The sequence below is a fragment of the Ophidiomyces ophidiicola genome, assembly GCF_022830035.1.
Source record: "Ophidiomyces ophidiicola strain CBS 122913 chromosome Unknown scaffold_7, whole genome shotgun sequence".
Taxonomy (NCBI): domain Eukaryota; kingdom Fungi; phylum Ascomycota; class Eurotiomycetes; order Onygenales; family Onygenaceae; genus Ophidiomyces; species Ophidiomyces ophidiicola.
The window spans coordinates 677945-703632 of record NW_026054647.1 but is presented as its reverse complement, the minus strand read 5'-3'; the positions used below and the strand labels follow the sequence as shown (position 1 = coordinate 703632).

At 44.6% G+C, this 25688-nt stretch overlaps 8 protein-coding genes across 8 annotated transcripts; 4 read left to right on the top strand and 4 right to left on the bottom strand.

Annotated features, from left to right (window-relative positions):
- Positions 1-162: 162 nt before the first annotated feature.
- LOZ57_002654 (uncharacterized protein) lies at positions 163-1021 on the bottom strand (the record flags this gene model as incomplete). Its single annotated transcript, XM_049251717.1, has 2 exons — positions 163-918; positions 968-1021. 2 exons carry the CDS (start codon positions 1019-1021, stop codon positions 163-165), a joined length of 810 nt encoding a protein of 269 aa, XP_049109522.1.
- Positions 1022-1410: 389 nt separating this feature from the next.
- On the top strand, positions 1411-2283 carry LOZ57_002653 (uncharacterized protein; the record flags this gene model as incomplete). The annotated part of the gene is made up of 4 exons (XM_049251716.1): positions 1411-1573; positions 1621-1789; positions 1844-1906; positions 1974-2283. 4 exons carry the CDS (start codon positions 1411-1413, stop codon positions 2281-2283), a joined length of 705 nt encoding a protein of 234 aa, XP_049109521.1.
- A 731-nt stretch (positions 2284-3014) lies between these two features.
- LOZ57_002652 (uncharacterized protein) lies at positions 3015-4343 on the top strand (the record flags this gene model as incomplete). The annotated part of the gene is made up of 4 exons (XM_049251715.1): positions 3015-3039; positions 3125-3699; positions 3770-3830; positions 3886-4343. 4 exons carry the CDS (start codon positions 3015-3017, stop codon positions 4341-4343), a joined length of 1119 nt encoding a protein of 372 aa, XP_049109520.1.
- A 1531-nt stretch (positions 4344-5874) lies between these two features.
- LOZ57_002651 (uncharacterized protein) lies at positions 5875-7776 on the bottom strand (the record flags this gene model as incomplete). The annotated part of the gene is made up of 5 exons (XM_049251714.1): positions 5875-6382; positions 6441-7195; positions 7259-7366; positions 7422-7569; positions 7631-7776. The coding sequence occupies 5 exons, from the start codon at positions 7774-7776 to the stop codon at positions 5875-5877; spliced, it is 1665 nt and encodes a 554-aa protein (XP_049109519.1).
- A 3925-nt stretch (positions 7777-11701) lies between these two features.
- On the bottom strand, positions 11702-13282 carry SSU1_1 (Plasma membrane sulfite pump involved in sulfite metabolism; the record flags this gene model as incomplete). The annotated part of the gene is made up of 5 exons (XM_049251713.1): positions 11702-11860; positions 11917-12202; positions 12274-12570; positions 12641-13009; positions 13074-13282. 5 exons carry the CDS (start codon positions 13280-13282, stop codon positions 11702-11704), a joined length of 1320 nt encoding a protein of 439 aa, XP_049109518.1.
- Positions 13283-13586: 304 nt separating this feature from the next.
- On the bottom strand, positions 13587-14688 carry LOZ57_002649 (uncharacterized protein; the record flags this gene model as incomplete). The annotated part of the gene is made up of 2 exons (XM_049251712.1): positions 13587-14095; positions 14154-14688. The coding sequence occupies 2 exons, from the start codon at positions 14686-14688 to the stop codon at positions 13587-13589; spliced, it is 1044 nt and encodes a 347-aa protein (XP_049109517.1).
- A 500-nt stretch (positions 14689-15188) lies between these two features.
- LOZ57_002648 (uncharacterized protein) lies at positions 15189-16241 on the top strand (the record flags this gene model as incomplete). Its single annotated transcript, XM_049251711.1, has 1 exon — positions 15189-16241. One exon carries the CDS (start codon positions 15189-15191, stop codon positions 16239-16241), a length of 1053 nt encoding a protein of 350 aa, XP_049109516.1.
- Positions 16242-23863: 7622 nt separating this feature from the next.
- Positions 23864-25630, top strand: LOZ57_002647 (uncharacterized protein; the record flags this gene model as incomplete). The annotated part of the gene is made up of 3 exons (XM_049251710.1): positions 23864-24459; positions 24547-25289; positions 25371-25630. 3 exons carry the CDS (start codon positions 23864-23866, stop codon positions 25628-25630), a joined length of 1599 nt encoding a protein of 532 aa, XP_049109515.1.
- Between the last annotated feature and the right edge of the window lie 58 nt (positions 25631-25688).

The following is a 25688-nucleotide window of genomic DNA, read 5'->3' as shown; positions in this document are numbered from 1 at the left end:
GACGACCAAGACTCTCCAACACCACAACGGAGGATTCACCACCAAATGCTATCATGCCGTATCGCTTTATTATTATTCTATTTTATCGTTCAACCATTATCCGCTGATAGAATTACTGGACTTTAAACGCCATAAGAACATTCAATACATGCTATCAAGCACCTATAGCCGGGCTTTATCCCCGCTATCCAACAGACTCATACCGGTGTATTTCTCCAGTTGCCTTACGGCGTCATCAGTCTTGCCCAGGTTAACTTTGATCGTTTTCATGCCCGCTTTTTTCGCCCACTTTAAATTAATGCCGATATCGTCTAGGAACACGACGTCTTCGGGTGCAATCCCGTCCAAGCCCCTCTTCTCCGCCATTTGTCTCATATTATCCATCGCAAGTTCATAAATCCTCGGGTCTGGTTTCCTTAGTCCACAGTGTGCGCTGGAAATAAAGAAATCAAATGCCGTCTTGACGTCCTTCGTTGCCGAACTCTTGCTGTACGGGTGGTCCTCGGGCAAGATGGTTGTATTTGACAATGCACCCAGGATGAATTTTCCTGACTTTTTGAGCTTCTTGAGTGCGGGGAACATGTACGGGTCTGGCTCCCGTGCCACGCGCATCATTTCCCAAAACATATATTCCGCATCAACTTTAGGAAGAGGAAGGTGAGCAGATGTTGTCGATGATGTGGATGATGCCTGAGGGTTTTTCTTGTTCTTCTGCTCCTGAAATGCCTCCCATAAATGTTGATGCTGAAAGTCACTATTGAAATCCTCGAAGAATCGAGGGCCCAACTCGACCTCTCCTCGCTCTACTCTATGCCATGCGCCATTTGGAGATGTATTCTGGATGGCGTAGTTTATCCATCCAACGGGTATATTATTTGCAAGTTCGTAGTCAAGAATTGCTTGAAATGGAGATACAACCTGTTCATATTAGTGATGCACCTGGATGGTGGTCAGGATGGGAACATACGCAGACACCTCCGATATCAAAAAGTAAGCCCTTTGGGCGGTTGGTAGCAGTCATTGCGTAGGTGGGAAATCCAGAATTTCGTCATCAACGAAGAGAATAATGCTGGCGTTATGATTGTTTTATCTGTCCAGCTCGGCTGGATAAGCCAAGTTCTGCCGAGGTTAAGCAACGCGGAATTTACTTACCCTCCAAACTGCCTAATAGCTAACTACATGATTATTTGGGCACGGGCTGTAACCTAGTATTCTGTATCGACAATCCAAAATAACTTTCAAGCCACTAATGTCTATCTCCGTCTATCTTGATGTTCTGCATCGATGCCATCTACGGAAAACCAAATCCATCACGTGATGTATGGCTTTTGGAAACCATCCAAGGAGATCGTTCGAGACGCGACAAGGACGCGTTTAAAGCTGAACTAGCCAAGAGCCATAGAATTGACTATGGCTCATACAAGAACAATTGCAGAAATAAAATTATCATTCCTTCGGGATCAAGTACGGCTGCTATCTACTCCATTAGAGCCGTCAGAAGAATGGCGAGACTATGGCCCGGAGACTGAACACGATATCTCCGACAAAACGGTAGAAGGTGTATTGCAGAAATGTAAGTCTATTCCATATCATTTTTTTCCAGCTCGCTGATGAATATAGTCAATGTCGCTTTTTCCCAGCACACGCGATCCGTATTCTCAACCCAGGCAGTTCATCATGTTTCGCAGCAGATTGAGAGACTCTATTTAAATGCGGTTGATCCCGATCTAGGAGAGGAACATATACATGAGTTTGTGCTGGTAAAAGGAAGTGATCTTACCGCTCCAGAGTATGTACAAGAATTCGCTGGGTTACTAGGATTCCCGAATTAACTCAGAGGCAGGAGTATCGAAAGGCTTCCAACAGAGTGGATAGGGGAAAACGTTGATGCTAGTGCCATTGAAAGGTAATCGATTATCTCTCCACAGCTATTTACGCACCAAAAACGAATTTTGATGGTAAAATATATATAGGTACAAACAGTTGCGTACGGAACTCATCTCGTTGACCACAACGCGGAAGCAACATCAACGGCGATTAGCTCAGTATAAACAATTAAGAAATTTGCTAGAACCCTTTAGGGAACCAAAAACAAACATCCAGCAAAACCTCGTCACAAAGGATGGCCAATTGGCCGCTGAGCTGGGTCGAATGAGAATGCTTCTGGCAAAAGTAGCCGGTAGGATAAATCAAATCGAACCACAAGATGGCATCATGAATAAGGAGGCCAATACTTCGGTCGATATGGACGCAAAATTAGCCAACATTTTAGATATGACCTGAGGACGTTCCCATGTTCGTCGCTCCGCGTGTCCGTAGCGGACGGTCAAATACCTCTCCCCTACGTGGGCTTAGTGTGCTGGAATGCAGCAGGAATTTCTCACATAATAGGAGATCCCCACCAAGATCTACGGGATCTCTATTTCTAGGAACGTACTAGAAAAGATAGACGTCCGACCGCACTTTTTGCTCCACCAACAAATAGAAAACCCCCACTCCAGAAGCCGAAATACTGCGCAGGCATACCCACGAAATCGTCTTGGAAATCGCCTTAGAAATGGGTCACGCTCACCTATCGTCAAGGCTGCTGGTTTCAAGGAGTCGCTATTCGAGATTACGAGCTCCGTATTTGTGAACCTGTCGGATACAACCCCATTGCCCCGAAGGGTCAATACAATTAAAGATAGCACTGCATAGATGCATTCTGTACACTATAGCAAAATATGTGAATACTTTTACTTGCTGCCGAGCAGCAGCTGATAGCTTCTTGTTGACGCCGACACTGCATGTAGTATGTATGTGCGCTCAGTCAGCGATGTTCAATATAAATATCACTTAACCATGTATCCCTCTCTCATTTCCACCATCACATTTCTCCATCACAGCTCTGCACATCCCAGCCCTATTCTTACATCCTGACTTCCAGTAACCCTAAACTGTTGTTCTGCCTTGCAAGGAGCCTTTTTAGGTAACCTGGGCAGGTTAGTAACAAGCTACCGGCTCGGATAAACAAAATGGCCGATGATGATGGTCCAGAAAGTGAGTGCAACATCAGTGAATAAATTGACTTCTTCTGTTCTTTAAATATGTTCTGGAACAATTAATGATGGAAATGCATTGATAGCCTTTCCTGTCTTCGATCCCGACGTTGCTGTGGATTCCTCCAGTAGCTCTGTTTCGGGGGAGCCTTTCCGTCGGCGCCACCGTCGTAGCCGTGCTTCGGTCACCCAAGAAGATCTGGAGCAGTTTCGCGCCGGTTACTTAGGGGTCAGCCGTGAAACTTTACGCGACATCCAAGTTCAACGCGAAGCACGGGAACAGCTTCCAGTACTTGACGCCGCATTGGCTAACCTGACTATGTCTGCTTCAACCAACACTTCCAACAACGCAAATATCCCGAGCACTGGTCCTAGCACCGGCCCCGCGTTTTCTGGTCTCTTCGACAACGCTGGTAGCCACAACAGCGCCAATATGCCAAATATTCCGCGCCCAAGCCCAGGCTCTTCTGCAGGCAACCCTCACGCCGCTCCGAACGGTATGGCTGGCGGAATGGCGGACATGAACTCAGGAATGCCTATGAATGCTGGACAAGAAATGGATCTCAATTATGTCTATCAAATGATCACTGAGTTGAGTGAGGTCCTCGCCCACAATCGCGACACCACTAGAAACATTATTCGGGCCAGTGAGGAAATTGCAGTAAGTTTATCATTTACTTTTGAACGCTCTCTCACATAAAAAACTTAACTTGTACTAATGTCGGGTTCAGCGACGCGCCGCCGCCGAGGGTACTCTTCCCAGCTTGCAAAACGTCAATGGAGAGCTCACTTGTAAGTATCAACTTATGAGTAAAGGCATTATTGTATTTAGCTCACTACTATTCAGCTGCTCGCATCGCGGACCTTGAGAACGAAGTCGCCAAGCAGAAACGGATTATCGATATCTTGAAATATGAGCAGGACGAGAACATGAAACTTATTGGAGAGTACGAGGATGCCGTCGGAACTATGACTGAACAGATTCGCACCTACTGTTGCAACATCAATGACCATTTCCTGGCCCAGAAAAGTCACTATAACAAAATCCTCCAGGATGAAAAAGACGCCCATCTTGAGAGCCGTTTGGAGAAGGACTACTGGCATGCTCAAACTTTGCGATGTTCAGAAATGATCCGTACCGCCTATCGTATGCGCTGTGAGGAGGACGAGCTTCCTATCCGTATCGTCGCTGGCCTCCAGAACGAGGTGCGCGCCCTTCGTAACGCCCTTGGTATGGAACCCGAAAAGCCCGAGCGGGAATATGGTTGGGAAATTCTCAAGAATGTTCCAGGTGGCAGTGAATAATGGCATGCATGGTAATTTTCATGGCTCTGTTAAGTGGGGCCACTAGGCGGGACAGGGTACATTTCGATAACGGCTGATTGCGGCGTTGAAGGGCTCTTTTCTTGTTTATTCTATGGCATGCTGATACCCTCTTCAAGGCTGGTTGGTTGGTGGGCAAACTACGGGTTGGCGTCTGAAGGTTAGCTCTGGGCATAAACGTCGGTTATCATTCATGTTAACAAAATTTTCATGCGAATTCTATAAGTACTATACAGAAAAAGAAGTAAGTCCGTATTAGGAATCTAATTTGGCCTAAGAATGCCAGATGCTTCGAAATTTAAGAGTGAGTACGGAGTACTTCTCTACAGAAAAACAAACTCCAGACTTCCTTGCATAGTTAGTTGGTCAAGGTATGGGAAGACGCCCCCCTAGTTCATCTTGGCGGCGACTGGAAAGGTCAGAAATGAGCCAACTGCACAATTGTTCATGTTGTCCCTGAGGCCGGAAGCATCGAACGCTTCGGTGAAATGCCCGCGCCGTCTCATTCCCGGTACCATGAGGTAACAGAACAAAACTGCCAGAAGATTGGTACGGTTACACTTGGTCACCGCTGGCCATTCCTAGACGATGTCCAGCGGCATGGGTTCGGACACCAAATGTACCAGCAACAACAGTGGCAGATGGTTTAGGAGGGGAAGAAAAGATGGATTTCAAACAACTAACATGGCAATAAAGTTCCAAAGGCATTTGATTCAAGTGGGGTCTCTAAATTTGGTTTCGGATCGACTCTGTTGTCCCAGGTGGGAAAGGGAGCTGGGCTGTAGTTACGTAGTTACGTATTTATGGCGAAGGTATTGAATCACGTGCCAGGCGTCTGTCGGGCCAGGAAACTGCCGTGCCGCGCGCTAAAACTCCACTCGGTAGTTTTTCATAGCTGCAATAATACCTGCCACTCAACATTAGCAACGCTCTTACGGAGTACTCCGTTATTCTGACTAGCAATCAGATAGTAAAACGGTATACCACCTGCCATCTCACCACACCAAAGTATCCTTAAAAGTGACTATTTTGGTACAGTTTCTACATTCCAGAATCTCCTTATAGTTCTAGCAGCATCCAGTAACCCAACCTGATTATACAAGGTCAAGACCTGCTGAGCCACTGTGCAAGACCTAGAGACAGTTCAACTCACATTAAGCCAGTTGCATACTGGTAACTCCAGTGTTTGGAGCCAGTATTTACCGGTTAGAGCACCTGTGGACCACCTGCCCGGTAGGGACCCGCCAACAGATTGACTACTCTCCGTAACCCGGAGATTTCGCTGGAAGAATAATGGTTTCCAGGAGGGCTACCACAACACCAGCATTCACATAACTTCTCGGTTCATATTTCATTATTGATTTTATCTAAGGGGGGCTTTCAAATACATAAAACAGTCGAGGTGAAATAAATGGGCAGGAAATCTGCAGCTTGTTAACTACACCACCAATGCGATATCAATCGCAAACGGTGCTAACACCATGTGAAAATGCAACCCACGATATACAGACCACTATGCAATCCAGAACCATATCTTTTCAAGTAAATTTCGCGGGTTTTCTGCTGGCCACTCCACGGCATCCAGGGCAGCTTTTCCTGTGAAGAGGTCCGCGTCGGCAGCAGACACACACGGTGTGCGTTTGAAGATCTTCCAAAAGATATAAAGGCCGAAGAAAATAGGGATACCAATGTATGCCGTGATAAACGAGCGAGCAGAAAATGGAATGAAGGCATAGAAACCATTGAAAACAATGATAATACTGAAGTAAATGAGAGACACCCAAGCGGTGTATGGTTGGAATGGTGTCTTGAATATCAGGGTATTGCGGTCGACGCCCTGGGCTTTTAGTGCAGCGTGGAATTTGATATAGGCAACGCAAATTGAGCACCAGGTGAAAAGGGAGGCGATTGTGGTTAGGTTCTGGAACCAGATAAACACCACGTTGGAACCGGCCGTGCAAGACAGGTATGTGATCAACGAGATACTTGCGGTGATAAGGACGCAGTAAATCGGCACGCCACTGTTTTTCAAGAAGGGTTAGAGTCTAAGAAATATAGGATGTTTCAAAGGCCACTTACGACTTGGTACACTGCAAAAGGAATCTTGGAGCATGTCCACTTTGAGCAAGGGCATACAGATATCGGCTTCCAGTGTACAAGAAAGCGTTGGCGGACGAAGAAGCAGAAGTCAAGATCACAGCATTAATAATCGAAGGCAATGCCGGGATGCCAGCGCGATAGATAGCAATGACCCATGGGGAGGCAGCACCACCAGGCGCATCCTTCTCCTGAGCATCCAAAAGACGTTCATCGTTGAACGGGACGAGGACACCGATTGCCAGGGACCCAAGGACATAGAAAAACAAGATACGCCAGAAAACTCGTCGTACAGCCTTGGGGATGTTGCGTCTGGGGTTTGCGGCCTCACCTGCCGCGCAGGCCACCATCTCCACGCCACCGAACGAAAATGCAGCGTTGACGAGAGTTGAGAACCAACCGAGGAAGCGCCCTTTCGCGCCCTCTCCCTTGTACACATTCATCGCTCCGGGGTTTTTCCAGTATCTAAATCCCCGGCGGTCACCATCGACACCGCCCAGGTCGATGATGAGGGCAAGGAGAAGCAAGCCGACAATGGTGACGATTTTGATACTGGCGAAAATAAACTCAGCTTCACCGTACACAGCGACAGCAAAGACATTCAGGCACAGAACCAAAACGATGAGAAGAGAAATCCAGGCGGCAACGTTGATGTGCACTGCTCCGTTCCAGAACTGGATGATGACGGAGGCAGCAGCAATTTCGACGCAGAGCGTAATGGAGCATTGGTACCAGTTCTACACAATTGTTAACCAGACTGTTGCATGTCAACTATTCTGAGTGGAAGGGATTCTGCTCACATTCCATCCAACAGCGAAGCCCATGGCAGGATCCACATAACGGGTGCAGAACTGGGGGATAGCACCGGGAAGAGGAAGCCAGGTTGCCATTTCTCCAAGAGACATCATCTAGACTCAATCAGCTATCGTTTTATAATAAGTTTCTATGCAGCACTATTCCTACCATGCCAAAGATCGCAAAACCAGTCATGGTATAACCGAGTAGGATACTGAGAGGACCACCCTGAGTAAGGGCACGTCCAATACCGAGGAAAAGACCAGTACCAATAGTTCCTCCGAGAGCAATGAACTGAATGTGACGCGATTTCAATCTATGAATTACCATCAGCGACAGTCCGGTTGAATGCTAGCAGATTGTGAACCGAAACCCACCCTCGAGAGACATAACCATATCGATCGGCAGCCTCCGAGTCTCCATAGACATCGGCGGCCTCACCGTATCTCAACTCCTTGATATCAACCTCCTTCTCCGTCCGCGACTCGTAGGGAGGCGTCGATTCCAGCTTTGAGTTTTCCATGGCGATGTGCAGCGCCTAGAGAGACAGGCCAGAAGAGTGCGCCGATATGCTCGGGAGGTCTCGAGTGGCCACGCACGCTCTCGTCAAGGTCTTCCCCGGGGATGCGATGAGGTTGGGCGGCGAAAGGGAAGCAAGAGCCCTTCTCTTTAGGTTCTGGCTTAAGGCAGGCGCGCATCATCCCTATATAGTCCGCCCGCCCGATATAAATTGCATTATTACTGCTTGCAGCGGAGATACGGTAAGGGGGCAACAGAGTTGGGACGCTGCAACATCAACGCTAATCCGGCCTTCCCCTCTCGATCACACCCCTGCGCGGCATTTTGTTTCCACCCAGTGGAATGGAGAGACGGAGAAGGTACAGATACATACATGTGGCTCTGTGCACCAGCCATCTCGACCGGGGTGCGGCAACCCCACGATTGGTCGGCCATACCAGGCTTGTTTATTAAAGCCAGCGCTGAGACTGGGGGATCCTCTGTTTAGCTTGCCGTTCACAAGACTATTGAATTCTTAGCGACGGTTGGGCGACATCGCGGGAGGCATTTCTGTCCTACGGCTGCAGGAACTGGCGGCGGACCGGCCAGCGCGCATTCACGGACAGAAAGACCTCGTACCCCGTATGTATACTCCGTACGTCCTGTCCATGCCTGGATGCTATTCTTATGTCGCTCGCCGACACTTGAATCCAGGATCGTCGCTGCGCGTCGTACAAGGAAAACATCCGCGGATCCAAACGCACACGCAGCCCCCAGCAAATCCCAGCGTGATGGCTGCATACTGATAAGCAAATATATGGCCGGCTTTTTCCAGAGTTTTCCAGGCCTGACGCCCAGCATTAACGGGAGCAAGATCAAGGGCCTAGACGATGGGCTGCATTCGTTCAGCCCGGAACGAAGTACTGATACCTCTCCCCCCATGCGACTGCCCCAGGGTTCGGGGAGGGTTCAAGGTTACAGTGGCCACCGCATCGCACTAAGCCCGGCCCCAGCACTCAGCAGGGGTTGTGCCGTTAGTGTAACGAAGGACTTGGTAGGCTGGTCGTCAGCCTCTTGAGTTAAATGAAACTCTGGAGCTGGCGAACGGAGCGAAGGAGCGGAGAATTTTCATTTGCGCTCCGACGAGCCACTGCTGTCGAATGAATCTTCGAATCTCGGGGACCACGAGACCACCACGGCTGTAGCTCCCTCTCCCCGGTCAACGCCGGCTTCGTGCTGAACCACTAGAGCTGGGTGCTGGCCTGCTGGCGGAATGTTTCAAGTGACATACCTCGTAAGCCCTCCCACCGAACAAGGCAGGTTTCTAGAAAGATTCAATCCCTGATGGCTGCTGGGACACCCCTTCCGAAGCCAAGGCTTGGGAGGAAACGCTACGAGCCGCTTGTTCGGGGGACTCGATGAAGCTTCTGTCAAATTACTCGATGCAGCGTCATTTCACACGCCCCAATCATAGCGGTGAACGGCGGGCATGGCGGCCCAAGGGCAGAGCAAGATGCTTCCAGGGTTGGAAAACACCGACCTTCCCAGAGCGGCGTGCCGAAGGTGTTTTCGCAACATTCGCCTATCGGGCTTCGCATTCATGTCTGGGGACCAATGGCGCCCCGGGGGGATGGGGGAATTACCCCGAGAGCAGCTGCATAACCAGACGTGCCAGCCACAGGCCTGCGAGGTGTTGAAAGGCGCGTAGGCTTTATGTGATGCCACCGCCGATCCCGCCTCAGAGCCAGAGCGGATGCAGGAGACGAGACAGAAGCAAGCGTTCCGTATTTTTAGAAGCCCTTTTTTTTTTTGCAAACAGAAGCTTTTCTTCGCTCTCGCATGATTCATGTCGACCCACTCGCCAGTTCAGCTTTCCAGTGATCGTTGCGACTTGGCGACGAGATGGCCAGGCGGTTTCTCGGCGGTAAAAGCTTATCCCAACTCTGTGTCTTCACGTTTTGTGAATCCAATCGATGAGAGGTGTTGATGTTGGGCTGGCAGTAGAGGATACCCTGGAACACTCGAACTGCCCGTCGGCTGGCCTGCAGCCTGCAATGGCCTCTAGCTAGGATTGAAATGAATCGAGCCTACCTTGCTTGCCGACCGCGTTAACTCGTTAATAATACGAAGCCATGAGACGATTCTCGAGCAAGCACGCGGGAAAACAGCCCGCCATCTCGCAGGAAGCAGCAGAAAGTACCCGTCTGTGGCGCCATCACGGGAGTATGTATAGCAGGCGTGTCTTCAAGCCCGATTCGGACTTGGACCTCTGCAGCCCGTCACCTACATTACTCTCTCTACGATCTACCCATCTGTTGATTAACCAGGCAGGTTCAATTGATGGTACATGGCTATGTATATGCACACACAGACACTCCCCTTTTAGTTCCGGGCCTTTGCGGAAGAAAATGCTTGATTTTTCATTTCGCAATCTTGCCTTACACGTGTGTGTATACGGGACTTCGGGATTTTATTCCGTATACAAGCGCGCCAGCGGGACAGCCGAGTCGGGGATATTCGAATTAAGACCCCGAGCGGGCAGTTTCTGACGCGGCACGGCTTTTCACTCACCTGGATTCCAAGCGAAATGACAGATGTCACTCCTCACATCTACAAAACCGCCAGCAGCTCCCCATCAATTGCAGCAAGCCATTAACCTTCCACTGTTGTATATAGTTACGGGACAATTGGCTTTTCTGGATGGTGGCTGGACTCGGGTAATGGAGCCTCGTCACTGGATAGGCGACAAGTGCGAGCTGTCATGAGACTCTTAATTGGGTAGTTATTATTCTGCTCTGCGAAGCGCTGCGGGCAAGCTACCGCGCCCATGCGATACCTTGAGGGTGACACAATAATGCTCTGTTAATTGGGGATGCTCATTATTTGTTTCGAGCTGACTGGAAATTCGGGCGCATCCACCTGTCACGGCCATCACCACCACCCGCTATCGGCCAGTTTGTTGTGACATCGAGGATCGATCTGTTTCAAGACCGGGGTACCCGTCGGCTGGTGGCCCCGTAACGGATTCTTAGGTTGCAGCGCTAGTTAGCCAACAGAGATAAGCAAACTTCTGCTTTTTGTGTGGTTAAGATTCTTCCAGAACGATCCCATGACCGTAACTGGCCACACGGCGTGAGACGCTTATATTATAAGGATTCGCTAATCAAAGCTTTTACGGCTAGATTTGCGGGGGATGTGAGTGTCAGACGACCCTTGACCAACGATTTAAGCACCAATTTAAGTCACCTTAGGTGCTTGGGGGCGTCCGAGAAGCTTGAATCTGTTTGAGACAACCATTGCTTGCAAGCTCTGGTGGTGCGAAAGCCAGAATGCCCAACCACCTTTTTCCATTTTCTCAGCCCGTCCTGTTAATATGATTGTCGGCTGGCCGCATCTTCAACGGCTACTTGCTTCGAAGTTGCTCGAGCCATAGACACCCTTTGATTCTCGGCAATGACATCCCTCCCGGAAGCCGCCCTATACGTTACAAACGGCGCTTGGTTGCCTCTACAGCATTCCAAATATCTCGTTGCCAATTGATCTTTATATGCGTCATGTTTTGCGTTGCAATAATAGACCCGATAGTGTGGGAAATTTCAGCCCCGACCACCTGGGATGATTATATTAATTTCTCTATTTTATCGTTATTTATCGCTTTACTTTTTTGGCATGCTCGCAGTATGTTACCCTACTAACAACAATAGCTACGGGATATGATCAATATCAGAAGAGAGCCGTCCTGGCCTTTGATTGCCTCAACATTCTCCGATAGGTAGGTTGCGTTGTCTCACATGGCCATGGTACGCCAGAAAGGCCCTAATTTTCGGCTGCGCACATACGTATATTGTATTTGGAATTTCTTTCCCGCTGATATATTCTTGTGTGGCAGAATTACTATGCCTTTGCAGATCTTGTTTAACTAGCATCTCAGACAAAGGGGGGGCGAAATTTTAACCGGCGTCGAGGCGTCTCGCCACAGAGCGTCGCTGACTTTTGCTAACCCTTAGGTCGCTAAGGCAAGGTGCATAGAATATTTTCTGGGTCACAATACCCTTTATAGTGCCAGCTGTCACAATGAGCCACAGAATGACAACCGATACCGATATAATCTATCCAAAATCAGAACCAAAGTTGATCAGGCCAAAATTCCCGCATTTGTACATACCGTTCCAACGATTTTGAAGAACTTAGATGGAATCACTTTCGATAAAAGGACTGTTCCGTTCGAATACACCCCCAGCGGAAAAATACTGCCCCACCATCCTATCGTGAAGGGAAACCGTTTGCATCGTATAAGAGAGACGACAGCAACGAATAGCCAAACAAGCCCAAACCCCCATAGGGCTAAGGCAGTTACAAATCCAATAGACTCAAGTAACACCCCAGAAGAAGGGTCCAATGTTTTGGTTATTGGAAAGATTCTCTTTGCGCCAACACCAAGGTTCAAGATTCTAAAGAAATACACAGTTTCTCAATGTCAGCAGACGTTGGACCAACCAAGCTCTGAAAAATGGATACTAACGCATAAGCTCCCTGGCCCATTGGCCCAAGTGGTAAACATACACTCACGATTACGCTTTTAGGCGGAATTTTATGCATTGCTAGACGCTGAAAATACACCGTTAAAATCATCATAGAGAGGCAGATTCCCATTCCCCATAAAATGTAACTGCTGATGAGTGTCCAGACTGCCATCTGCAAGTTGGGTAAGGAATTCGCAACCACGGAGCCTGCCGCCGCCGCAACGATAGTGCTTATGACTGGTAACAGCCATACAGCAGTCACTGAGGACAACTCGATTTGTTTTCCAGGTATCATTCTAGAAACGTGACAACGATCGATCACAGAGCAGAACCATCGAAAACAAGTTCTCAACATAGGAAACTTACAGAAGAAATGGCAGGCATAAAGCACAGAGCACTGCGATTACGGAATCAGCAACCCAAAATCCCCATGCAACAACGGCAACCCAGGAACCCCAGGCTGGAACACAAACAGAGACCATCATGTCGATGATTGTTGCGAATCCCATGGGGAATGCCCCAAGAAACATGGCCTGGAATGGCTCGTTTATCATGACCATCCATATCTTGGGATAAAGAGTATATCGCAACGTGGATATGGCTAGGGCGAGGCAAAATAGATGCACATTTAGTCCAAAAATACCAACTGAAATCCAGTACAGCCAGATGCCATTGTACGGTAAGTCATGGAGTAAAATAGAAACTATGCCGGTTCCCATAACGACAGTAAACCACCTATGAGCAAAAGAAGCTATTAGCTAAAGTTGTTCATTGTCAACTCAGGATAACGAAGGCGTACGAAGGAGTAAAATTGCGGACTATCTTCCGCCAGCCTCGGTCATATTTACTAAGATCCAAGCCCGGAGGCGGTTGGAATTCCGGGTCTCTCTGAGCTTCATTGCTGTGCGTCGAAGGACTAGGTGGCTGTGGTGGAGGCCAATTAGATGGTACAGGTATTCTCGATCTCGAAGACTGGATGCTTGAGACGTGGGCAGGTTCAATAGGCATAGGCAAGTAGCAGGATTAACGATAACGAGCGAGATATAAGATCGAATTGATATTTCCACCAGGTCATTATGATATTCTTTTAGGCATTATGTACTCCGAAGGGTTGAAGCATACCTACATAACTACGTCATTGTTTTAATTTCATTGAGCTTATGAGTAATCCAGTCGGACAGAAGGTGGCAGTCGAGAAAAGGATGCGAATGGATATCGGTTGTCAAGAGAACTAGCAGCTTCATTGAATAATATATTGACAAAGTAGAGGAACATTGGAAACATAGAAGACTGAACGCGGCCCGACTGTCTACTAAGAGCCAAACAACGCCTTAGTTGTATCATATGTATATTTAAGATCTAAATGCCAGTAGTTTGCTGTTGTAGCCTTTGCAAGGAGCCATGCTTCATCTAGCGCAGCGACCACATCATCAGGCAATGGGCCGCCCTTTTTGATGTCTGCCATGTTTTCCTCGAGCTGCTTTAGGCTGCTGACGCCGACGATGATGCCATCGTTACCATCCTTGATAGCTAGGGCAGAGTGATGACATAGCCATCGCAGAGCAATTTCAATTAAAGTCAAACCATGTTTCTCTGCTACCGGCTCGATGACCCTGAGAGCGTCGAAAGTTGCATCCTTGAAGTATCGATTGCGATATAGGTCTCCGGTGACGCCATGGGCATCGCTATATCTGCCCTCCGCCGGAATGTTGGCTGTCTTGTACTTACCAGAAAGAATGCCTCCGGCAAGGGGATTATATACAACAATGTCCATTCCATATCGCCTGCAGCACGGGATTAGCTCGGCTTCGATGGAGCGTGCTATCATGGATCGTGTCAGCCTGAGTATGGGGAATAGTAAGAGGAAGTTTGCGCGCACTGATTGCGTTATACATTGCCTGGTAGACTGTCGGGCGCACCCAGCCGCGCTCGTGACACATGGTGACGATCTCGGCAACCTCAAAGGCCGTGTAATTACTTAGCCCTAGTTGCACGAATTTTCCTTCTTTATGCAAGTCATTTACCGCCTGCAACGTTTCGGAAAACGGTACAGAACGATCAGCGGCATGCAAGTAGAAGATATCGACGCAGTCAGTCTGCAGCTCCTTCAGAGAGGTCTCCAGATTGCGCCGGAGAACGCCTGGCTTATGATCGCCAGGGTTTCGGGGGTACCACTTGGTTGCAATCTGAAGACCGCGCTCCTTCCAGCCAGCCCGTGCAGTGAAGGCTTCCTGTTGACCTTCAACATACACACGAGCAGTATCAATCTCAAAACAATTATTCGCCGTCAGAAAATCTAAGCATTTCTGAAACTCGTCTAGAGAGGTGATACGTGCCCCGGCCTTTTCGTCAGGGCCAAAGGTCATCAGCCCAAGGATGACCCGGGGTCCGAGATGAGGAACGACAAGAGGCATGATAGACAATGGACAGCAAGCGGATTGTTGATTGAAGTTCAAGAGAGCGAAGTTTCGGGGTTAGGTAGGTAGCTATTTGGTTAGGAGGAGTAGTTACTCGCAGTGGGGCGTAGTTAACTAGTTAACTACGTCACTACCTCGAGAGTACGTTTGGTACAACCTTAACTCTGTCCCAGGCAACTCCTGGAGCTGGGTGGGAATTGCCTATTCCGTACAAAGAGTACAGCTGTGAATCATACATGAGGTAATATAAATCCAGTTCCTTGGCCCTCTTCTTCTTCTTCTTCTTCTTCTTCTTCTTCTTCTTCTTCTTCTTCTTCTTCTTCTTCTTCTTCTTCTTCTTCTTCTTCTTCTTCTTCTTCTTCTTCTTCTTCTTCTTCTTCTTCTTCTTCTTCTTCTTCTTCTTCTTCTTCTTCTTCTTTCCAATCCACGATTTTTTTTTTATTTTGTGAACAACCTCAACCCTACTATCAAGCCAAAAAAATTAAACATAATTAAAGATGGCGGCAGTCACAGTAGACGAGTTCAGAGCAACCTTGGAGGCGGCGATAAACCGCCGAAAATGCCGTTACTCAAATTTTTTTGCATTCCATTTTCGATGGGCAGACGACAACACGGGAGCAGAGCGCGATGAGAAAAGTTTTGAGGATATGGCTCGATTGATGGGGTTCCCTGTTGTGGATACTTATGTTATCCCTGACGGCACATTGGCTCCAGGGCGTGAAGTTTCGGACAGAATCTTCAAAATATTCCGAGACGCAGAAACAGCGCCAGGAGAATCCATTGTTATGATCCATTATTCTGGACACGGTGGGCCAAATAATCTTAATGAGCTGGCATTACATAGTAGGTACGGCAAAAATATCGCCATGGAAAGAATAATCGGATATATGATTCCATCAGAAAATGTTGATACCCACGTGGATGTTATTATGATACTTGATTGCTGTTACAGCTTTTTAGCAAGCCGCACCCTCAAACAGGAGTCACGCGTTTTTGAAATTTTGACAGCTGGTAGCAACAATGATGCTGCTGCCTTTTCTGCTGGTGTAAGAAATTCATTCACGTCTAAATTGCTCGTCGAAATTCATTCTCGGGCACAAGCAGGAGATACATTTGTCGAGATGGCGGATGTAATGGATACTCTTCGAAAAACCTCACCATTGAAAAAGCCTGGTTATGCAAGCAGGCTGGGTGCCGGCTCAGCAACTTTACCATTATTTCCTGGATTGGCAAGTACTGCAAATACTTCACACCCTCAGGAACCTGGAATGCTAGCTACCTTTAGTCTTCACGTATCTAAGATCTTTAACAATGTTGAGTTAGAAGATATTGCTATGTGGCTGAGCAATATGCCCAAGGTGAAAGGGGCTTCTTTAAAGCTGGAGGGTATCAAAATAACAAACTCAATGATTTTCATATTTGAAGCCAGCTGTGTGTCGTACTATCGAGTTTGCGGTCTCCCAGGAGTGACATTAATCTGCGAAAATTTGCCTGTTAATTTTGATTGGCTTCTTCACCGAGGTTATCCTCGGGCCCGCATTCCAAGTTGAAGTCAGCAAGGTGGCCATGGACAACCTCTGAGAATAGTCGACGAAAATGTACCACCAGAGGGTCAACGCAACAAGCCATCATTTCCAAAAAGAAAGTGAAATATTGAACGGGACACCAAGTTAATCCGGGTAGTATTGGGGAGAGCGCGCGCGGGGCAGATCCATGTTTTATCAGCATAAACCCCTAGCTACATGATTAGTTATAACGCAGTTGTATTCAGAAAATATGAATAACAAGCCCCCCTTCTGGCTCATGAACGTCTCTCTGTAGTATAATACACCTGATTCCAGAATATACTCTTCGTCATTCAGAGTGCCACAGCTGTATTTGGATCGTTGTCCGGCAGAGGTAGATAGAAAAACAAGACCTTCGCAAATCGGCCTGCGCCAAGCGAGCCGGTGAGCAGATAGAACTGTAGCCGATATTAATCTAGAACTGGAAACAAATTCAGGGAGGAATCTCGGGATCTGTGCGGCGCCGCTCAGACAGAATTTGTTGCCTCATACCCTCAGACCTGTTGAGCAGTCAAGTGAATTATCAGGTGTACCAACTTACGCTGTCGGAGCAACACACTTTGTAATGCACTGATGCTGTTCTGGTAGCAGTAGAATATAATTCCCAGCTATTTCCGAATACAAAGCTCTATAGACATGCCCAATATCGATACTCTTCAATATATACTGACTCGTTTTAAATGCTTCCAGGATGGGACCCTGCGTTCGCTATTGATGAAAAATAGCTGGCGCGCTCGCGGAATCCAACCGCTCCCGATCTCTGGCTATGGAGAAGGGCCGTTCTATTGTCACCTTCAGTAAACGAACCGTTCCATATTGTACTGTAACAAGCCAGTGCTAGCACCCAGAAAGGTATAAGGAAGTATTATCGTAATTCATTTTCTAATCGAGAAGCATAGAGGGGTACCGGCATGGGCTGACTGCCTTGTGAAGTACTATGGTAGACCAATATACCTCTCATATATGCCGTCTTGCTTCTTCAAAGTGAGCAGTTGTAACGCAAATGAATAAAACCTTCACCTTTGTGACACTGAGGTTGCATTTCTCGGATTCAGTAGGTATTATTCTTTGAATATTATTGCCACATGGTCGAGAAGGAATGCTGACGACTACCTCCCGCAATATATAAGATATAAATAAGTTGGCCCTCTTTTTCTGGATGGCGTGAATTATCCAATATTTCAGCTTATCCCAGCATACACTGAGGAACGCGCATGTAATATTCACCATTGAAGAGTCCATATTCAACTGGTGTAATTCGAACCTATTGCTGGTTTCCTAGAAGGGGAGTAAAACTATCTGAAGGTCGCATTTAAGACAAGATGCTGGTCTTCTAGATACCTCCATATAGTACGTGTAGGGCTAGGAATTGCAGCATAATGGAAATATTTATTCTTGGAGTTTGAAGATTTGAAGCTGTTGAGCAGGAGTCAGGTGACTTGTCAGGTGACCAGGTCTCTGAAGGAGGAACTGGAGAACCATAGGTTCGCCACCTCCTCCTCTTGACCATGGTACCAATTTCATTATCTTTGTCTATCAGGCTGGTGGAGGTTTGCTAGGGGTTTTTCATATGTTTTTCCCATAGCCTCAGTTATAGCATGTTTGTCTATAAGTATCCATGTCTTGTTTGTTAGAAGCAAGACCAGACACAATATTATAGACACTCAGTCACATGATCATCACATGCTTCTGTGTCATTCAATAGTTATGAGTCTGAGCTCTTTCAAGAATTTGATTGTTATCTAAAGATATGTTCAAGATACTTTATTTTACTCTTGTTACCCATATAAATAGAGGTCACTATTAAGTATTTTGAGATCATACATTGAACCCTCTATTTAAGCTTAAATCTTAATTGTGGAGTTCACAGAGATCTAACACATCTATATATTTATCAATCTAAGTCTACAGAAAACCATAATCTAGGGTCAACATCTCACTTTAATAATTAATTAAAAATGAATGAATTGTCTAGAAGAGTTGTTATGCTAAATAGTTCTGATGATTGAGAAGAATGAATTGAAGACATCAAACATTTAGCAAATCTTCATCAATTGTGACCATACATCAATCTGACAAAAGAAACACATCCCAAACTTCAGAAATTCATTATAGAGAATTTTCTTTCTTCTGAAAAAATCAAAGAAACTGTGACTTCTGTGGATACAAAACATGCAAGAAATATGCAAAGAGATCAGTACAGAACTTGAAAGAAGAGAGTCTTAGCAATGCAAGAGCTACAGAAGACAATAAGAGATTATGTAGATTCATCTCTGAGAATTCTTACAATAAGTGAATTGAGTAATGTAGAAGCTACTGCAAAAGAACATCTGAAAGCTCTATATGCTAGAAATGTGGTGAATGCTTCTCAATTGAAAGCTAGACTAGTAGAGAGATTCAAAATTCTAGAAGATGGATCAAAGAATCAAGTGATTGAAGCATATTTACTGAACTACAAAGAAGCATTAAATTGAGCTACTGTGTACAATATGTGTGAATATATCTGTGAGTCTTTTGCCTTCAAACAATTTCTGAGAGCAATCTCTCAGAATTACAGAGAGTTCTTCTATATGTATCTGTCAAAGCTTCTAACTGAAGAGAATTTGAATCAGAAGCATGAGCTGGATGTTTATAGATATATTTAAATATTTCAGCAGACATTAAAGGAGAATTCTGAGCCAGACCAACAGAATAAGTCATCAGCATATTTCATCAAAAAGATAGTTCAAAATAAGCTGTTGAGAGAGAATAATGGAAATATGAACTCTGCATGTCTTTACAGAGAGCATCATGATTGAGCATACTGTTCATATTTTAATCCACTTGTTCAACCAACAGACTGGAAACTGGATCCAAAAATTGATAATAAGATTAAGAAAGCATTGAAGAATTCAGTGAACAACAGAAAATTAAAGAAAAAGATTGCAAATTGAAAGAAATCAAAGAATTTAAATGCTAATGAAGAAGTTGATGCTTTGAGTGATGCAACAGACAGTGATGCTAACAAAGTCATTGTCAAGACATTCTCTAATCTGACTATCTTTGCTTCCATAACAGTTTTTAACTCCACTAACATGAGTGATAAATATGAACCCTATTCATTATGGAACAGCTTCATATTAAATGAGGGTGCAGATGCACATATTTGCAATGATTTTACAAGATTTCAAAACTACTGAGATGCTGGTTCTTCAGATATTGTGCTTGTTGGAAATACTCATTGTAAAATCCATGAATATGGTGATGTTGAAGTTTATACTCAAACACTGACAGATGCTGGCAAGATATTACTAAAGAATGTTCTATACATTTCTGGCTTTCATATAAATCTAGTAGCACATGAGTTGCTGTGTGTGAAGAATTGTTATTTGAACAACAAGTCTCTTACAGTTTACTACACCAGTACAAGGAATATCTTGTTCAATTTGACTGTTAAAGAGAGAAAAATGGTCATTGAATACAGATCTATTAATGTTGCAACAGACAGTATAACAAAGAGTGTTTTTACTGTCTTGTTGGGTGAAGATTTGATTAAAAAACCATTGACAGCATTGGCCTTCAGTTTGCTAGAAATAATGAATATTTGGCATTTGAGACTTGATCATCTAGAAAGAGAGTCTCTGACTCATCTTTCAAAAATGTCTACTGATGTGAAATTTGCAAAGATCTCTTGAGATTCTCTAATAATGGAGTGCAGATCTTGCACTCTTTCAAAAGCAAAGCAAATCATATGCAGAATGCCATTGAAAAGATCTATGCACTCATTCATAAAGATGTCTGTTGATCTCATATAGTTTGCTCCAGATTATAATGGAGATAGATGGGTGGTTCATTTATATTGTGATTATATTCATCTGCACTACATGGAAACAATGCAGCAAAAATCTAAAAGTTTGATGTGCATAGCAAAAATGATAAGAATAATTCTCAATTTATATCAATTAACTATCTTGACTATTTGAATTGATGAAGAGACCTCTATGCAGTCAGAACTGACAGCATTGACTCAAACATATAATATAGTTGTTCAACATTCAGCACTCTACATGCTGGCTCAAAATGAAGCTGTGAAACATGTGGGAGCTTTAATAACAACAGCAGCACATACAATGTGAATTAAAGCCAACTTGTCTGAGAATTTATGGTCAGAATGCATCAAGACTGCAGTGTATATTTTAAACAGAATTTCAGTTAAAGATCTTGATTGAAACACTTCTCTTGAATTCTTAGGGAAATATCTTCAAACTGCAACTCCTTTAACTGAAATTAGGCATATAAGAGTTTTTGGCTGTAGAGTGTATTCTTTAATTAAGAATGCATGATATGAAAGAAATCAGAAGCTGACTTCTAGAGCAGAAGTTGAATATCTCATTGAATACAAATCAATAAATATTTTTCACATTTGAATTCCAGTACAACAAAAGATTATATTAACAAGAGACATTATATTCAACAAAGATATGCTATTTGATTCTAACAAGATTAGCAGCAAGCTTTTATTACAGAAGAGCTTTGTTGTGCTGGATACAATATCTTTCATTGAAGTAAGTGATATTAACAAAATGAGCTTGAGCAAGCATGACAGTGAAGATGAAGACTCTGAGAAGAATACACCACATAAAAGTCATGAAACTGTTGATCAGCCAATAAGATCAATGGAAACAATGACTAAGACACTAACTGATCAGTCAGAAGAGACATGTGCATTGCCAACATCAGAATCTACATCAGAGTCATCAGCTTCAGACATCTACATTCAATTTCTTTCAGATGATTCAACAACATCATCAACTGAAATAGAGATGCTGGATCAACTTTCATTGACAGTCAATCATTCTACTGTGAAAGCTATGAAGACAGTGAGTGGTGTTGTAGTTGAGCTGTCTGAAGATATAACATCTACTACACTTTCTGCTGCTAGCTCTATGGAGGTGGTGAGCACAAATGATGGACAATTAATAGTCAATCATTCTGCCACAGAGATGGTGAGCACTAATGATGGGATTTTGACAGTCAATCATTTTGTCATGAAAGTGATGAATGACTCAGTCAGCACAAGCTCAAGCACAGAGCAACCTTCTAGGCAAAGTGCTAGAATAAAGCACCAAAACACAGATCAAATTGACAGGCAAACAGCTTATACAGTGATTCTGCAGCAAACAGCACATTTGAATTCTTTTTATAGAGACTATTTAACAGTTTTTACAATTATAAATTTTAAACTTCACAGAGAGAATCTTCTGAAGTCTTCAAAGCATTATTTTTCAATGTTGCAACATCTGCATGCTGGTGACTTTAAGACTGCAATGGATGTGGAAATGGAGAAGCTATGAATGAAGAAATGCTTTAAAGAAGTAGAGAGCTTGGAAGAAATATGTTCAATCTCTTTAATGTGAATTTATATGTACAAATTTGATGTTAATGGTTTTTTGGAATGTTATAAGGCAAGACTTGTTTTTCACAGAGATCTGAATATCAATAATAAACATGACATCTATATCACTACTCTTGCTGTGTGAATATTTCATCTTTTAATGACTATAATAACTTATTTTGAAATGGAGATCTTTCAGATTGATGCTGTTAATGTGTTCATTAATGCTTCATTTGATAAATCTGTTTATTGCAGACCAGCAGAGAATTATGATAAGAAAAGAAGTGTTTGAAAGATTCTACATGTCTTATACAGTCATCTCAAATCTTCATGACTCTGATACAAAGACCTCACTTCAACACTTCAGAAACTAAAATTTCATCAGATTTGTGAAGAACTATGTCTATTTGTTGATAAGAATATTATTATCTTCTTTTACATGAATGACATAGTATTTTTATATCACAGAAAGAATGTTGAAACATTTGAGCAGTTATTGAAGAATCTATGAACATGTTATGAGCTTTGAGAGATTGAAGAGCTAGAATGATTTCTAGATATCTGTGTCTTACACAATAGAGATGCTTAGAAGCTTTGGCTGTGTCAGAATAGTTATATTGAGAAGATTGCTAATAAGTTCAATCTTACAGAGTTGAAGCCATCACATACATCAATGATAACTGCAGATATAGCTTCTTATACAGAGGTGCAAGATAAGCAACAAATACATGTCTATCAACAAAAGATTGGTTCAGCTCTCTACACTGCTATTGTAACACAGTCTGATATTTTGTTTGCTACTGCAAAATTAAGTGAGGCTTTGATTAACCCAGGACCAGAACATCATACAGCAATTGAGAGAGTTATCTCATATGCTTTTTCAACAAAGTATTATGCTCTTGAATTCTGTGCTGAGGAGGAGTTGAATACTCAGAGTGATAATAACAATGTCATAAACACTCATTTAATAATCATCAGTGATTTTTCTTTTGCAGACAATTTGGGCTCTAGACACTTCTTTCAGAGCTCCATATTCAAGCTCTTTGAAAACTTGATTGATTGGAAATTCTTCAGACAAAAGATCATTACAATGTCTTCAACAGAAGCTGAGCTTTTAGCACTATTCTATACAGCAAAAGAGATCATGTGGTGGAAACACTTATTTAAGAATATTATGTTGAAATTAGGAAGAGATTTTGATATTTTATGTGATAATTTATAAATGATATGGTTACTGATTTCAGCAGCTCTGCAACTAATTATCAAGCTTCATTATGTTGATATTCATCACCACTGATTACAGAAAGCAGTTACTAATAAGAAATTAAATATTATCTGAATTGAAAGTAATAATATGTCTGCAGATGGCTTAACAAAGATCTTATCTAGACAGAAATTTAAAAAATTCATTAAGTAATTGAGACTTGTGAATATTGATTATTTAATAGAGAGAGATTCACTGTCTATGTCACTGTCAAAGCTATAAAAGTGTGTTAAGCAGAAGTCAGATGACTTGTCAGATGATCAGATCTTCAAAGAAGAAATCAGAGAATCATAGATTCATCATCTTCTTCTCTTGACCACAGTATCAATTTCATTATCTTTGTCTATTGAGCTGGCAGAGGTTTGCTAGGGGTTTTTCATATGTTTTTCCCATAGCCTTGATTATAGCATGTTCATCTATAAGTATCTGTGTCTTGTTCATTAGGAGCAAGACCAGACGCAATATTATAGACGCTCAGTCACATGATCATCACGTGCTCCTGTGTCGTCCGATAGAAGCGCCGTTGAATGTCTTATATAATCTGCCAAGCTTATCCTCAACTAGCTGACTAATCGAAACATCCCGACACGATTGGATGGATTAAGTAAGCGGGTCTGTGACATAATGTCTCGTTTCCCCCTTGCAGGCCAACGCCATTGCCGAGTCGATGGCGATTCGCGATTCACGGCTTCATGCGAATTTGGCTGTACATTTGGTTCGATGACCCTCGGCCTTGTTGAGGTTCTCTTTCGCTCCCTTTCCAACCAGAGTTGTAACGCCCTATCCGAAGCTAGTCCACCCAAATTATCTACACACCTTATCGAACACGGCCCAGACCGACATTCTTTTTCGCATCGGGCGCCAAATGCGTGTACGATTGTCATTTGAGGATTGAATGCCGCTACGGCTTTTTTTATAGCGAGCAGGTGATTAGCCATACGCTGCAGCCTTAACTTGGCTCCCGTATGGATGAAGCCTGTTCCCGAATCCCCCAGTAATATTGTTAAGAGATACGAAGAACAACAGGCGAGTCGGGTGGCTTTGGAAGAGGGTTCATCTTTGTATCAGGGGCGTATTTCAGACCAACAAGAACCTTCTGTCTTGCCGTCATCGTCAAAGGCTGCGCCGGTGAAACACGTCGAATTTGACAGCAATCGCCCACCCGACGCCCCATCCACTTTTTTGTCGCACACAACTCAAGGAAGGGACTTGGACAGGGACTCGGAAGACGAATTAACTGATGAAGACATGACGATTGAACGCCCATCGCTTCACGGACCGGTAGAAAGCCAGAGTAACGTGCCGTTGCTGAAGGAAGACCGCCGTGGCAGACAAGAGAGTGCGACGTTTGCTGGGTCGGCGGACGGCAGAGGTGTCTCTGGTGCCAGCAGGAGATCTTCTTTTCGGAGCAAAACACCAGACTATGATGCCACGCGAGCCACCCGTCGCAAATACATCATTGCCTCTTTCTTTCTCGTCCTAAGTTTGATCAGTTTCACCGTGCAAACGCAGACTGCTGTCTATATTCAGCAAGTGTTGGGATGGGATAAACCATATTGCATGCTGTGAGTCCTTACAGACGCCGTGAAAGGCTTTCTTCCCCCTTTATCCTATGCTTCTGAATAGTATTGTTAATTTTAATGTATAAATAGCTATATGACACACGGCTCGTGGGTGTGCCTATGGCCTGTCCAACTCCTGATTCTCCGAATCCAAAAGCGACATATGTCCTGGGCCGCATTCTGGCGCCGGCATGTCTACCTCCTGCGAACTACTGCCCAAATGGTAGAGTCTCAAGACCTCCATTTAAGCGCCCGCGAGTCCCACAAGTCCCCGATCGCGTATATAATAAAAACGACCGCATTTGTCACCAGCGCCCTTACAATCGCTGGAGGCTCTTGGTATGTCGCGGTCAATTTGACGACAGGCAGCGACTTGACTGCCATTTACAATTGCTCTGCGTTCTTTGCGTATGCATTTTCGATTCCCCTACTGAACGATAAACTGCGATTCGATAAAGTCTTTTCTGTCGGAATTGCCATCATTGGTGTCGTCATCGTCGCGTATGGTGGTGGTCACCCTAGCGGCGCTCCGTCCGAATCAGAAGCCGAAAAGGCTTCAAATCGCACTCTAGGGAATCTTATTATTGGTGCAGGAAGCGTGCTATACGGTCTTTACGAGGTGTTGTACAAAAGATTCGCTTGTCCTCCGGAAGGTACAAGCCCTGGTCGTGGAGTCATTTTTGCAAATACATTTGGCAGTCTTATCGGTGCTTTCACCCTCCTGGTCCTTTGGATTCCATTGCCGCTGCTCCACATGCTGGGATGGGAGAAATTTGAATGGCCGCAGGGTCAAGCCAAATGGCTGCTATTCGTTTCAACACTTTCAAATGCTAGTATGTTTTTTTATCACCCAATTATCCCCGTCGCGGTCTTGTATAATGTATGATAACTAACCAGAATTTCTCTTCCCTCAGCTTTCTCCGGTTCTTTTCTCGTTCTTATTTCGCTTACGTCGCCTGTCCTTTCGTCCGTTGCGGCTCTCCTGACCATCTTCATCGTTGCCCTGGTCGATTGGAAATTAAACAACAAACAAATTAGCGGTGCTTCGATAACAGGCGGGATCCTCATCATCATCGCTTTCTTGTTGTTGAGTTGGAGTACATACAGGGAGTTGGATGAAGAACGAAGACGTAGATTAGAGGAAGAAGGATCAGATACAGACAGTGACGAGTGAGGAAGATCTTACTCGCATTTTCCCTTTGCTTTTGACGAAAAGTACATACATTTACACT